Below are 14,361 nucleotides of genomic sequence, written 5' to 3'. Positions count from 1 at the left end.
GAGGGGTGCATATGGGGGGAGGGATATGGGGGATTGGGGAGATGGAGGGGTGTGTATGGGGGAGGGATATGGGGGGACGGGGGATGGGAGGATTGAGGGGTGGGTGTGGGGATGGATGGATGGAGGTGTGTGGCGGGGGGTATGGGGGGAAGGGAGGGGGACAGAGGGATGGGTTGATGGGTGCAGGAACAAATGGATGGGGCGTGGGGACGATAGATGGATGGAAGGGGGTGGATGGAGGGGAGGGGAAGGGGGAGGGATATGGGGGGATGGAGGGGTGTCTATGGGGGAGGGATATGGGGGGACGGGGATGGAGGGGTGGGTGTGGGGAGGGATGGATGGATGGAGGTGTGTGTATGGGGGGACGGGGATGGAGGGGTGGGTGTGGGGAGGGACAGATGGATGGATGGATGGATGGAGGTGTGTGTATGGGGGTATGGAGAGGATGGGCGGGATGAAGGGGGGACAGAGGATGGATTGATGGGTTCAGGAACAGATGGGTGAGGCATGGGAGGGACATTGGGATGGAGGTGGGTGGACGGAGGGGTGGGGATGGGGGGGATATGGGGGGATGGGGGATGGAGGGGTGCGTATGGGGAAGGGATACCGGGGATGGGGTGGATGGAGGAGTGGGGATGGGCCGATGGGTGCAGGAACAGATGAGTGGGGCATGGGGGGGGCAGAGGGATGGAGGGGGGTGGATGGAGGGAGGGATCCATGTGTGGGCGCAGGAGTGGGGATGGAAGGATGGGAGGTGGGATGAGGATGGACAGGGGATGGGGGAGGGCTGGGTGGGGGGACGGAGGGCTGGGGAATGGGGAGAGGAGGGGTGGGGGAGGTGGGTTGAGGACGGACAGAGGGGATGGGGAGGGCTGGGGAATGGGGAGAGGAGGGGTGGGGGAGGTGGGATGAGGATGGACAGAGGGGAAGGGGGAGGGGTTGGTGGGGGGACGGAGGGCTGGGGAATGGGGAGAGGAGGGGTGGGGGAGGTGGGATGAGGACGGACAGAGGGGATGGGGAGGGCTGGGTGGGGGATGGAGGGCTGGGGAATGGGGAGAGGAGGGGTGGGGGAGGTGGGATGAGGACGGACAGAGGGGATGGGGGAGGGGTTGGTGGGGGGACGGAGGGCTGGGGAATGGGGAGAGGAGGGGTGGGGGAGGTGGGATGAGGACGGACAGAGGGGATGGGGAGGGCTGGGTGGGGGACGGAGGGCTGGGGAATGGGGAGAGGAGGGGTGGGGGAGGTGGGATGAGGACGGACAGAGGGGATGGGGAGGGCTGGGTGGGGGGACGGAGGGCTGGGGAATGGGGAGAGGAGGGGTGGGGGAGGTGGGATGAGGACGGACAGAGGGGATGGGGAGGGCTGGGTGGGGGACGGAGGGCTGGGGAATGGGGAGAGGAGGGGTGGGGGAGGTGGGATGAGGACGGACAGAGGGGATGGGGAGGGCTGGGTGGGGGACGGAGGGCTGGGGAATGGGGAGAGGAGGGGTGGGGGAGGTGGGATGAGGACGGACAGAGGGGATGGGGAGGGCTGGGTGGGGGACGGAGGGCTGGGGAATGGGGAGAGGAGGGGTGGGGGAGGTGGGATGAGGACGGACAGAGGGGATGGGGAGGGCTGGGTGGGGGATGGAGGGCTGGGGAATGGGGAGAGGAGGGGTGGGGGAGGTGGGATGAGGACGGACAGAGGGGATGGGGAGGGCTGGGTGGGGGACGGAGGGCTGGGGAATGGGGAGAGGAGGGGTGGGGGAGGTGGGATGAGGACGGACAGAGGGGATGGGGAGGGCTGGGTGGGGGACGGAGGGCTGGGGAATGGGGAGAGGAGGGGTGGGGGAGGTGGGATGAGGACAGACAGAGGGGAAGGGGGAGGGGTTGGTGGGGGGACGGAGGGCTGGGGAATGGGGAGAGGAGGGGTGGGGGAGGTGGGATGAGGACGGACAGAGGGGATGGGGAGGGCTGGGTGGGGGATGGAGGGCTGGGGAATGGGGAGAGGAGGGGTGGGGGAGGTGGGATGAGGATGGACAGAGGGGAAGGGGGAGGGGTTGGTGGGGGGACGGAGGGCTGGGGAATGGGGAGAGGAGGGGTGGGGGAGGTGGGATGAGGACGGACAGAGGGGATGGGGAGGGCTGGGTGGGGGACGGAGGGCTGGGGAATGGGGAGAGGAGGGGTGGGGGAGGTGGGATGAGGACGGACAGAGGGGATGGGGAGGGCTGGGGAATGGGGAGAGGAGGGGTGGGGGAGGTGGGATGAGGATGGACAGAGGGGAAGGGGGAGGGGTTGGTGGGGGGACGGAGGGCTGGGGAATGGGGAGAGGAGGGGTGGGGGAGGTGGGATGAGGACGGACAGAGGGGATGGGGAGGGCTGGGTGGGGGATGGAGGGCTGGGGAATGGGGAGAGGAGGGGTGGGGGAGGTGGGATGAGGACGGACAGAGGGGATGGGGAGGGCTGGGTGGGGGATGGAGGGCTGGGGAATGGGGAGAGGAGGGGTGGGGGAGGTGGGATGAGGACGGACAGAGGGGATGGGGAGGGCTGGGTGGGGGACGGAGGGCTGGGGAATGGGGAGAGGAGGGGTGGGGGAGGTGGGATGAGGACGGACAGAGGGGATGGGGGAGGGGTTGGTGGGGGGACGGAGGGCTGGGGAATGGGGAGAGGAGGGGTGGGGGAGGTGGGATGAGGACGGACAGAGGGGATGGGGAGGGCTGGGTGGGGGGACGGAGGGCTGGGGAATGGGGAGAGGAGGGGTGGGGGAGGTGGGATGAGGACGGACAGAGGGGATGGGGAGGGCTGGGTGGGGGATGGAGGGCTGGGGAATGGGGAGAGGAGGGGTGGGGGAGGTGGGATGAGGACGGACAGAGGGGATGGGGAGGGCTGGGTGGGGGATGGAGGGCTGGGGAATGGGGAGAGGAGGGGTGGGGGAGGTGGGATGAGGATGGACAGAGGGGAAGGGGGAGGGGTTGGTGGGGGGACGGAGGGCTGGGGAATGGGGAGAGGAGGGGTGGGGGAGGTGGGATGAGGACGGACAGAGGGGATGGGGAGGGCTGGGTGGGGGATGGAGGGCTGGGGAATGGGGAGAGGAGGGGTGGGGGAGGTGGGATGAGGACGGACAGAGGGGATGGGGGAGGGGTTGGTGGGGGGACGGAGGGCTGGGGAATGGGGAGAGGAGGGGTGGGGGAGGTGGGATGAGGACGGACAGAGGGGATGGGGAGGGCTGGGTGGGGGACGGAGGGCTGGGGAATGGGGAGAGGAGGGGTGGGGGAGGTGGGATGAGGACGGACAGAGGGGATGGGGAGGGCTGGGTGGGGGATGGAGGGCTGGGGAATGGGGAGAGGAGGGGTGGGGGAGGTGGGATGAGGACGGACAGAGGGGATGGGGAGGGCTGGGTGGGGGATGGAGGGCTGGGGAATGGGGAGAGGAGGGGTGGGAGAGGTGGGATGAGGACGGACAGAGGGGATGGGGAGGGCTGGGTGGGGGACGGAGGGCTGGGGAATGGGGAGAGGAGGGGTGGGGGAGGTGGGATGAGGACGGACAGAGGGGATGGGGAGGGCTGGGTGGGGGACGGAGGGCTGGGGAATGGGGAGAGGAGGGGTGGGGGAGGTGGGATGAGGACGGACAGAGGGGATGGGGAGGGCTGGGTGGGGGATGGAGGGCTGGGGAATGGGGAGAGGAGGGGTGGGGGAGGTGGGATGAGGACGGACAGAGGGGATGGGGAGGGCTGGGTGGGGGATGGAGGGCTGGGGAATGGGGAGAGGAGGGGTGGGGGAGGTGGGATGAGGACGGACAGAGGGGATGGGGAGGGCTGGGTGGGGGATGGAGGGCTGGGGAATGGGGAGAGGAGGGGTGGGGGAGGTGGGATGAGGACGGACAGAGGGGATGGGGAGGGCTGGGTGGGGGACGGAGGGCTGGGGAATGGGGAGAGGAGCGGTGGGGGAGGTGGGATGAGGACGGACAGAGGGGATGGGGAGGGCTGGGTGGGGGATGGAGGGCTGGGGAATGGGGAGAGGAGGGGTGGGGGAGGTGGGATGAGGACGGACAGAGGGGATGGGGAGGGCTGGGTGGGGGATGGAGGGCTGGGGAATGGGGAGAGGAGGGGTGGGGGAGGTGGGATGAGGACGGACAGAGGGGATGGGGAGGGCTGGGTGGGGGATGGAGGGCTGGGGAATGGGGAGAGGAGGGGTGGGGGAGGTGGGATGAGGACGGACAGAGGGGAAGGGGGAGGGGTTGGTGGGGGGACGGAGGGCTGGGGAATGGGGAGAGGAGGGGTGGGGGAGGTGGGATGAGGACGGACAGAGGGGATGGGGAGGGCTGGGTGGGGGATGGAGGGCTGGGGAATGGGGAGAGGAGGGGTGGGGGAGGTGGGATGAGGACGGACAGAGGGGATGGGGAGGGCTGGGTGGGGGACGGAGGGCTGGGGAATGGGGAGAGGAGGGGTGGGGGAGGTGGGATGAGGATGGACAGAGGGGAAGGGGGAGGGGTTGGTGGGGGGACGGAGGGCTGGGGAATGGGGAGAGGAGGGGTGGGGGAGGTGGGATGAGGACGGACAGAGGGGATGGGGGAGGGGTTGGTGGGGGGACGGAGGGCTGGGGAATGGGGAGAGGAGGGGTGGGGGAGGTGGGATGAGGACGGACAGAGGGGATGGGGAGGGCTGGGTGGGGGACGGAGGGCTGGGGAATGGGGAGAGGAGGGGTGGGGGAGGTGGGATGAGGACGGACAGAGGGGATGGGGAGGGCTGGGTGGGGGACGGAGGGCTGGGGAATGGGGAGAGGAGGGGTGGGGGAGGTGGGATGAGGACGGACAGAGGGGATGGGGAGGGCTGGGTGGGGGATGGAGGGCTGGGGAATGGGGAGAGGAGGGGTGGGGGAGGTGGGATGAGGACGGACAGAGGGGATGGGGAGGGCTGGGGAATGGGGAGAGGAGGGGTGGGGGAGGTGGGATGAGGATGGACAGAGGGGAAGGGGGAGGGGTTGGTGGGGGGACGGAGGGCTGGGGAATGGGGAGAGGAGGGGTGGGGGAGGTGGGATGAGGACGGACAGAGGGGATGGGGAGGGCTGGGTGGGGGATGGAGGGCTGGGGAATGGGGAGAGGAGGGGTGGGGGAGGTGGGATGAGGACGGACAGAGGGGATGGGGAGGGCTGGGTGGGGGATGGAGGGCTGGGGAATGGGGAGAGGAGGGGTGGGGGAGGTGGGATGAGGATGGACAGAGGGGAAGGGGGAGGGGTTGGTGGGGGGACGGAGGGCTGGGGAATGGGGAGAGGAGGGGTGGGGGAGGTGGGATGAGGACGGACAGAGGGGATGGGGAGGGCTGGGTGGGGGATGGAGGGCTGGGGAATGGGGAGAGGAGGGGTGGGGGAGGTGGGATGAGGACGGACAGAGGGGATGGGGAGGGCTGGGTGGGGGATGGAGGGCTGGGGAATGGGGAGAGGAGGGGTGGGGGAGGTGGGATGAGGACGGACAGAGGGGATGGGGAGGGCTGGGTGGGGGATGGAGGGCTGGGGAATGGGGAGAGGAGGGGTGGGGGAGGTGGGATGAGGACGGACAGAGGGGAAGGGGGAGGGGTTGGTGGGGGGACGGAGGGCTGGGGAATGGGGAGAGGAGGGGTGGGGGAGGTGGGATGAGGACGGACAGAGGGGAAGGGGGAGGGGTTGGTGGGGGGACGGAGGGCTGGGGAATGGGGAGAGGAGGGGTGGGGGAGGTGGGATGAGGACGGACAGAGGGGATGGGGAGGGCTGGGTGGGGGATGGAGGGCTGGGGAATGGGGAGAGGAGGGGTGGGGGAGGTGGGATGAGGACGGACAGAGGGGATGGGGAGGGCTGGGTGGGGGACGGAGGGCTGGGGAATGGGGAGAGGAGGGGTGGGGGAGGTGGGATGAGGACGGACAGAGGGGATGGGGAGGGCTGGGTGGGGGACGGAGGGCTGGGGAATGGGGAGAGGAGGGGTGGGGGAGGTGGGATGAGGACGGACAGAGGGGATGGGGAGGGCTGGGTGGGGGACGGAGGGCTGGGGAATGGGGAGAGGAGGGGTGGGGGAGGTGGGATGAGGACGGACAGAGGGGATGGGGAGGGCTGGGTGGGGGATGGAGGGCTGGGGAATGGGGAGAGGAGGGGTGGGGGAGGTGGGATGAGGACGGACAGAGGGGATGGGGAGGGCTGGGTGGGGGATGGAGGGCTGGGGAATGGGGAGAGGAGGGGTGGGGGAGGTGGGATGAGGACGGACAGAGGGGATGGGGAGGGCTGGGTGGGGGATGGAGGGCTGGGGAATGGGGAGAGGAGGGGTGGGGGAGGTGGGATGAGGACGGACAGAGGGGAAGGGGGAGTGGTTGGTGGGGGGACGGAGGGCTGGGGAATGGGGAGAGGAGGGGTGGGGGAGGTGGGATGAGGACGGACAGAGGGGAAGGGGGAGGGGTTGGTGGGGGGACGGAGGGCTGGGGAATGGGGAGAGGAGGGGTGGGGGAGGTGGGATGAGGACGGACAGAGGGGATGGGGAGGGCTGGGTGGGGGACGGAGGGCTGGGGAATGGGGAGAGGAGGGGTGGGGGAGGTGGGATGAGGACGGACAGAGGGGAAGGGGGAGGGGTTGGTGGGGGGACGGAGGGCTGGGGAATGGGGAGAGGAGGGGTGGGGGAGGTGGGATGAGGACGGACAGAGGGGATGGGGAGGGCTGGGTGGGGGACGGAGGGCTGGGGAATGGGGAGAGGAGGGGTGGGGGAGGTGGGATGAGGACGGACAGAGGGGATGGGGAGGGCTGGGTGGGGGACGGAGGGCTGGGGAATGGGGAGAGGAGGGGTGGGGGAGGTGGGATGAGGACGGACAGAGGGGATGGGGAGGGCTGGGTGGGGGGACGGAGGGCTGGGGAATGGGGAGAGGAGGGGTGGGGGAGGTGGGATGAGGACGGACAGAGGGGATGGGGAGGGCTGGGTGGGGGATGGAGGGCTGGGGAATGGGGAGAGGAGGGGTGGGGGAGGTGGGATGAGGACGGACAGAGGGGATGGGGGAGGGGTTGGTGGGGGGACGGAGGGCTGGGGAATGGGGAGAGGAGGGGTGGGGGAGGTGGGATGAGGACGGACAGAGGGGATGGGGAGGGCTGGGTGGGGGATGGAGGGCTGGGGAATGGGGAGAGGAGGGGTGGGGGAGGTGGGATGAGGACGGACAGAGGGGATGGGGAGGGCTGGGTGGGGGATGGAGGGCTGGGGAATGGGGAGAGGAGGGGTGGGGGAGGTGGGATGAGGACGGACAGAGGGGATGGGGGAGGGCTGGGTGGGGGATGGAGGGCTGGGGAATGGGGAGAGGAGGGGTGGGGGAGGTGGGATGAGGACGGACAGAGGGGATGGGGAGGGCTGGGTGGGGGACGGAGGGCTGGGGAATGGGGAGAGGAGGGGTGGGGGAGGTGGGATGAGGACGGACAGAGGGGATGGGGAGGGCTGGGTGGGGGATGGAGGGCTGGGGAATGGGGAGAGGAGGGGTGGGGGAGGTGGGATGAGGACGGACAGAGGGGATGGGGAGGGCTGGGTGGGGGATGGAGGGCTGGGGAATGGGGAGAGGAGGGGTGGGGGAGGTGGGATGAGGACGGACAGAGGGGATGGGGAGGGCTGGGTGGGGGATGGAGGGCTGGGGAATGGGGAGAGGAGGGGTGGGGGAGGTGGGATGAGGACGGACAGAGGGGATGGGGAGGGCTGGGTGGGGGACGGAGGGCTGGGGAATGGGGAGAGGAGGGGTGGGGGAGGTGGGATGAGGACGGACAGAGGGGATGGGGAGGGCTGGGTGGGGGATGGAGGGCTGGGGAATGGGGAGAGGAGGGGTGGGGGAGGTGGGATGAGGACGGACAGAGGGGATGGGGAGGGCTGGGTGGGGGACGGAGGGCTGGGGAATGGGGAGAGGAGGGGTGGGGGAGGTGGGATGAGGACGGACAGAGGGGATGGGGAGGGCTGGGTGGGGGATGGAGGGCTGGGGAATGGGGAGAGGAGGGGTGGGGGAGGTGGGATGAGGACGGACAGAGGGGATGGGGAGGGCTGGGTGGGGGATGGAGGGCTGGGGAATGGGGAGAGGAGGGGTGGGGGAGGTGGGATGAGGATGGACAGAGGGGAAGGGGGAGGGGTTGGTGGGGGGACGGAGGGCTGGGGAATGGGGAGAGGAGGGGTGGGGGAGGTGGGATGAGGACGGACAGAGGGGATGGGGAGGGCTGGGTGGGGGATGGAGGGCTGGGGAATGGGGAGAGGAGGGGTGGGGGAGGTGGGATGAGGACGGACAGAGGGGATGGGGGAGGGGTTGGTGGGGGGACGGAGGGCTGGGGAATGGGGAGAGGAGGGGTGGGGGAGGTGGGATGAGGACGGACAGAGGGGATGGGGAGGGCTGGGTGGGGGATGGAGGGCTGGGGAATGGGGAGAGGAGGGGTGGGGGAGGTGGGATGAGGACGGACAGAGGGGATGGGGGAGGGCTGGGTGGGGGATGTAGGGAGGAACGGGTGGGGTGGGGGTGGGGACGGACGAAGACGAAGGGATGGGGGGGATGGAGGGATGGGGACGGACGAAGATGGGGGGAATGGGGGGATGGGGGGTGGCCCTTATCCCGACACCAGCCTCTCTGCGTTGCCAACTGCCATGGAACCTTCCCCCCCCCCCCCGCCGGGATCCCAGCCCAGCCCCCGCCGGGGCAGCTCCCAGGCTGGCTGCGGGCGGCTGGGCCTGCGGATGGAGCGAGGCGTGGCCGTGTTTGGGGCTGGGGGCTGTCGAGGCGGATTCCCCACTCCGGCACTTCGGGTGCAGGAAGTGGGGGCCCCGCAAGGATTTTAAAAGCTAAGAGTGGCCACCCCCCAGGCTGGCATCAAACCCCCGGGGTTGCAGCTTCTCTCTGACCTTGGCTCGCTGAACACTGCCAGCACCCAAATGCAAGAAACCCCCCTTGGACCCAGGAAGGCGCCCTGGGGAATCCCTCCCCGTGGGGCGCCCTCGAGCCCTTTCACCCCCGCCGGGGAAGAGCTGAGACAGAAAACAAAGGCGATTAGCAGGGGCTATCAGCTAATTAAGCAACATGGGCCCAAACCTCTTAGCCGCCAAAATCCAACTCCTGTTCTTATAAAAAGCTCGATGTTACGGGTTCGAGAAGATGCACCTGAGAACTCGGGCGCCTGCTAGATTTGAAAAGAGCAGCTAGGAGGGTCCCGCGCCAAGAAGCGCTCTCTCGAGGGCCCGCTTCAAGGTGGCGATCAAAACAGAATCCCCCGGGGCGAGTGCAGGGGAGGCCCCGGGCCGTCCCGAACTCAGAGGGCCAACCCTAATCGCGTCTCCCTGGACGGTCCCCGGCCGACGGGCGTCGCGGGGGGTTCACACGAGCGGCTTCTGGGTATGATCCTGAGGAGCTTCTCAGACCCGGCCCTGGGCTTCTCGCAGGATCGCGCTGCCCTGGCCCCTCTCCCGGGAGATGGACACAGTCAGACAATGTGAGGGGGCTCTTTGGTCAATTTTTAAAAGCTTGAACCTTCCCGTGGGCTCTCTTGGCCAGGTGCCCGCTCCCTTTCCTTTACCTGGGGGACTTTTGAAGCCTTTACAGGGAGAGCAAGTGGAGAACAGCTACTAAGAGGGATTTTATAGCTACAGGCTGGCTGGGTGTCCAACAAAGGGAGCCCCCCCCTCCGCCCCCATTTATCACAGGGTGTCTGGGGACGGACGGACGGACGGGGTCAGGACTGCGTTCCCCAGACAGCCAGGGCTGCGCTGGGGACTCTGCTTAATTTAACCGTCTCAATCCCAGCCCATCCCCCCTCCCCCCCCCCCCGCACAGGGCATCCCCTCCCCCAATCTCTGCATCAGGTCCCCTCTCGAAGGGTTAATGCCGCTCCAACCAAGTATCAGCTTCAGGGCTACCCCCACCCCCCAGGGTGCCTCTTGAACCCACACTGGAGGTGGGGTCCCGTCCCCCCACCCCCGCATGACCTTCCCCTCCTGGGTGAGACCCCTGCTCCCCCCTTCTCTGCTCCCCGGGGGGTCTCCCTTCCAAGCACCAGCCAGCCGCACGCATGCTTAACAAACAGCCAACGGGAGGATGGAACCCCGGAGTCCTGGCTCCCAGACCCAACCCCCTTGCTGTAACCACTAGACCCCACTCCCCTCCCAGAGCCAGGGAGAGAACCTAGGAGTCCTGATTCCCTCCAGCCCCCTCCCCCAGCTCTAATCCACTGGACCCCACTCCCCTCCCAAAGCTGGGGATAGAACCCAGGAGTCCTGGCCGTCTTCAATACACATCCGTCTCCGAGGGGGAATAAATCACCAGACAGGAGGCTCTGAGAACAGGCCCTTTAATCTCCATGGAACATGTGGGTTTAGCAGCAGTTGTGGGGAAAGGAAGGGAACAGAAAGGGGAGCTTGTGGGTGGGTGGGGGAAATCACGGGTCTGTGGGATCCCAGGGTAACACACACACACACACACACACACACTGCCCCCTGCTCGGGGGTGTTGGGGCAATCAGTCCCAGGATCCCGCAGGCTCGGTCCGGCCCCTATGGGGCAGTGCAGGCCCCACACTCGGCTCTAGGAGACTCTCAGGATACGAAGCGTCACCACACCTGGGGGGAGAGAAGAGAAATGGGCTCAGAGCAGCAATGGGAGCATCATCTACTGGTACGCAGCACCCCACCCCAGAGGTGGCTGCATCTCAGCGCCGGGCAAGGGGTCCCTGTATCACCAGCCCCTGCGCCCCACCCCAGAGGCAGCTGCCTTTCGACACTCCCCTATGTTGCACTCACCAGTGATGAGGAAGAGGAGGAAGGAGGCCCAGCCGAGGCCGTAGGACCAGCCGAAGGTGACTTGGCCCGGCGCGACATTCACGGCCCCAGCGAACTCCCCTGTGTACACGGCCAGCGCGATCATGGCACAGAGCCCTGGGGCAAAGGGAAGAGGACGGACACCCCTTAGTGCGGCCCACGCACAGTCCCAGCCCCTGCCCCGTCCCACCACCGGGGGGAGCTGCCAGAGCCCAGGGCAGGATTCTGGGAGGGGGGGCTCCCCAGGGCTGGCTGGGGGGGGGTGCACAGTATGGGGGGCTGGGAGTAGCCGGGGGGAGGAGGCCCCGAGGGGGCGGTACCTGCGCTGAAGCTGCCCACAGCAGAGACCAGGGTCAGAGACACGGAGCCGAGGTGGGAGCGGAAGAACGAAGCGAGGAGGGCAAAGAAGGAGAGAAACCCGGCGATCATGGCCAGGAACAGGAAAGCCCTGGTAGATTCAATGTAACCTGAGGAGCCAAGAGAGACCAGAGGCTAAATGGAGAATAACCCTGCAGCAGACTAAAATAGAACCCAGGTGTCCTGGCTCCCAACCTCCCCTGCTCTAACCACTCGACCCCGCTCCCCTCCCAGAGCCAGAACCCAGGCGTCCTGGCTCCCAACCTCCCCTGCTGTAATCACTAGACCCCACTCCCCTCCCAGAGCCAGAACCCAGGCGTCCTGGCTCCCAACCTCCCCTGCTGTAACCACTCGACCCCACTCCCCTCCCAGTGCTAGAACCCAGGCGTCCTGGCTCCCAACCTCCCCTGCTGTAACCACTCGACCCCACTCCCCTCCCAGGGCTAGAACCCAGGCGTCCTGGCTACCATACTCCCCTGCTGTAACCACTCGACCCCGCTCCCCTCCCAGGGCTAGAACCCAGGCGTCCTGGCTACCATACTCCCCTGCTGTAACCACTCGACCCCACTCCCCTCCCAGAGCCAGAACCCAGGCGTCCTGACTCCCAACCTCCCCTGCTGTAACCACTCGACCCCGCTCCCCTCCCAGGGCTAGAACCCAGGCGTCCTGGCCCCCAGCAGCAGTGGGGTTTGCTGGCAGAGCCGGGCTGCCCCCACCTGGCACTGAAGCAAACGTCCAACACCCCGAATGAACGCAGACTTTCCACAGCCCCGAGTAGGACGTGACGAGGTGGCCATTGGCCACCAGCCAGTGGTCGGAGCCCAGGGCGGCCAGCAGCAGCAGGAGGCTGAGCAGGGCCAGGGCGGTGCTGGGGATCCGGAGCGACGCCATCGCGGGGGGAGCTCGGGGCCGCGGAAGGCAGGATCCGGGGTGCACCTGGGGGCAGGGAATGAATCAGAGGCAAATCCTGGCCAAGAGCAGCTGGGCTGAGCCAGAGCCCTGGGGCCTGGACCTCAGGCAGCTCCCGAGCTGGGGGGAGGGTGGGGGCTGGAGGGATGGGGGGGTGGGGATCGGGGGTGGATGGAGGGCAGAGGGATGGGTGTGAGGAGGGACAGGGAAGGGTGGGGGTGGATGGAGGGGTTGGGGAGGTGGGGTGGTGGGATGGGGAGGAGGGATGGGGAGGTGGGGGTGGGGATGGAGGGGTGGCGGGATGGGGAGGTTGGGGAGGTGGGGGGTGAGGACGGATGGAGGGGTTGGGGAGGTGGGGGTGGGGATGGAGGGGTGGAGGGCTGGAGGGATGGGGGGCGGGGATCGGGGGTGGATGGAGGGCCGAGGGAAGGGTGTGAGGAGGGACGGGGAAGGGTGGGGTGGATGGAGGGGTTGGGGAGGTGGGGGGTGAGGACGGATGGAGGGGAAGTGGGAGGGATGGGTGTGGGGACGGAGGGGTGGGGGGATGGGTAAGGCGGGATGTTAGGGAGGTGGGGGTGGAGGGATGGATGAAGATGGGGGGATGGGGGGAATGAGGGGGTGGCCCTTACCCCGACACCAGCCTCTCTGTGTTGCCAACTGCCATGGAACCTTCCCGCCCCCCCCCCGGCCTGGGGTGACCCCGGCCCAGCCCCCGGCGGGGCAGCTCCCAGGACGGGTGGAGGATGGGGGGGATAGAGGTAGTGAGGGGAGGGAGGGATGGATGAGTTTATATGGGGCTGAATGGAGGGAGGGGTGTAGGGGTGTGTAGAGGGAAGGATGGATGGAGGGAGGTGTAGGGGGATGGAGGGAGGGATGGATGGAGGGGCGTGTAAAGGGAGAGATGGAGGGAGGGAGGTGTAGGGGGACAGATGATGGAGAGATGGACGGAGGGAGGGATGGAGGGAGATGTAGGGGGATGGGGGGAGGTGTAGGGGGACGGATGAATGAAGGGATGGACGGAGGGGGAGGGAGGGAGGGAGGTGTAGGGGGACAGATGGATGGAGGGATGGACGGAGGGAGGGAGGAGTGGGTAGAGCGAGGGAGGGGGCCGTGTCCGGGGCTGCAGGGACAGCACTGTGGCGGCCCAGGCCCAGGGTAGCAGAGAAGCTGAGGAGAAGCGCTAGAGCGGGGGTCCGGCCGCAGCAGAGGGCTGCCCACAGTGCTAGCCATGCCAAGGCCAGGCCCACGCCGCCCTCCAGACAGCCGCCCCCCGGGAAAGGCTTGGACCCCACGGGGCAGGACCTGCCCTCCAGCCATCGGCCCCGCAGCTCGGCTGGTCCCTCAGCCTCTGGCCCGGCCCGGGGGCCGATGGCTCATCTCCACGGCGGGGGGCGGACACATGACCTCCCGCCCCGCCCCCCAGTCTGGATTAACGAGGGGGTGTGGCCCAGAGCGGGGGTCGGGGGGGGGACCATCAGCACGGGCCAGGGCGGCCGGGTTTCTATTAGCCTCTCCCCCAGGCCCCGCCAGATCCCCCCGACACCTGTTCTCTGCGCCGCCCCCTCCCTTGAAGGGTTAACCCCTCCCAGGCCCAGACAGTGCCTCTTGTTCTGGGCTGGGGCTACGTGGGGGTAGGAGGAGGAAAGGTCCCATTGCATCCCCCCGCCCCGCACATCTCCATCCAACGGGTCTGCCCCACTGGCAGACCCAATTCCGCAGCCCCTGAGCCAGCCAGTCCCCCGCCCTGGGGCCGGATCAGAGCCGGTGCCTCCCAAAGGGGAAAGGCCCCATGTCCCATTCCCCAGCCCCTTATGAGATTTGCATGTAATTTAACTATAATAATCACCCTGCAGCAGTGAGTTCCCTGGGTTAACACCGATACGACCCACCCCACCCCACATGCGATAAACCCACTAATCCCCCATGGCAGGCAGTCCTGCAGGCTAACCCTACTAATAGCAAGATGCAGGGAGTCCCACGGGTTAACCCCACTACTTCCCAGGGGCAGGGAGGAATGCAGGTTAGCCCTATTAGTACCCAATGGTAGGAAGTCCCACAGGTTAACTCTATTAATAGCCAGTGTCAGGGAGTTCCAGGGGTTAACCCTGCTAACACCCAGTGGCAGGCGGTCCTGCAGGCTTACCCCGCTAAGACCTAGTGGCAGGGAGTCCCACTGGTTAGCCCACTAATACCCAGCGGCAAGGAGTCCCGCAGGTTAACCTCAGTATTATAATGTAATCAAACCACTGTGGACACATTGAAAGTACAAAAATAGAGACGTATATTTTGAAAATCTTACAGTAAAATCCACCACTGGTTTGGGGCAAAGCAGCCGGGGTGGATCTCAGAGT

The 14,361-nt window shown here is 67.6% G+C and overlaps 1 protein-coding gene across 1 annotated transcript; it reads right to left on the bottom strand.

Moving 5' to 3' along the window:
- Positions 1-10,469: 10,469 nt before the first annotated feature.
- Positions 10,470-11,992, bottom strand: LOC141977151 (protein NKG7-like). The gene is made up of 4 exons (XM_074938485.1): positions 11,818-11,992; positions 11,065-11,211; positions 10,727-10,861; positions 10,470-10,546 (listed from the first exon to the last, which is right to left on the bottom strand). The coding sequence occupies exons 1-4, from the start codon at positions 11,990-11,992 to the stop codon at positions 10,512-10,514; spliced, it is 492 nt and encodes a 163-aa protein (XP_074794586.1). The 3' UTR covers positions 10,470-10,511.
- Positions 11,993-14,361: the final 2,369 nt, after the last annotated feature.

The sequence above is a fragment of the Natator depressus genome, chromosome 24 (genome assembly GCF_965152275.1).
Source record: "Natator depressus isolate rNatDep1 chromosome 24, rNatDep2.hap1, whole genome shotgun sequence".
Taxonomy (NCBI): Eukaryota; Metazoa; Chordata; order Testudines; family Cheloniidae; genus Natator; species Natator depressus.
The sequence above is the reverse complement of the archived record's forward strand: the minus strand, read 5'-3'. Positions and strand labels throughout refer to the sequence as shown.

What these genes read in the sequence shown, in the direction of transcription:
- LOC141977151 (XM_074938485.1), bottom strand. Translation starts at nt 11,992, where the DNA reads ATGGCGTCGCTCCGGATCCCCAGCACCGCCCTGGCCCTGCTCAGCCTC. An exon ending in TGTGGGCAGCTTCAGCGCAG is followed by an intron (nt 10,862 to 11,064) that starts GTACCGCCCCCT and finishes CCTTTGCCCCAG; the next exon opens with GGCTCTGTGCCATGATCGCG. An exon ending in CCTCCTCTTCCTCATCACTG is followed by an intron (nt 10,547 to 10,726) that starts GTGAGTGCAACA and finishes CTCTCCCCCCAG; the next exon opens with GTGTGGTGACGCTTCGTATC.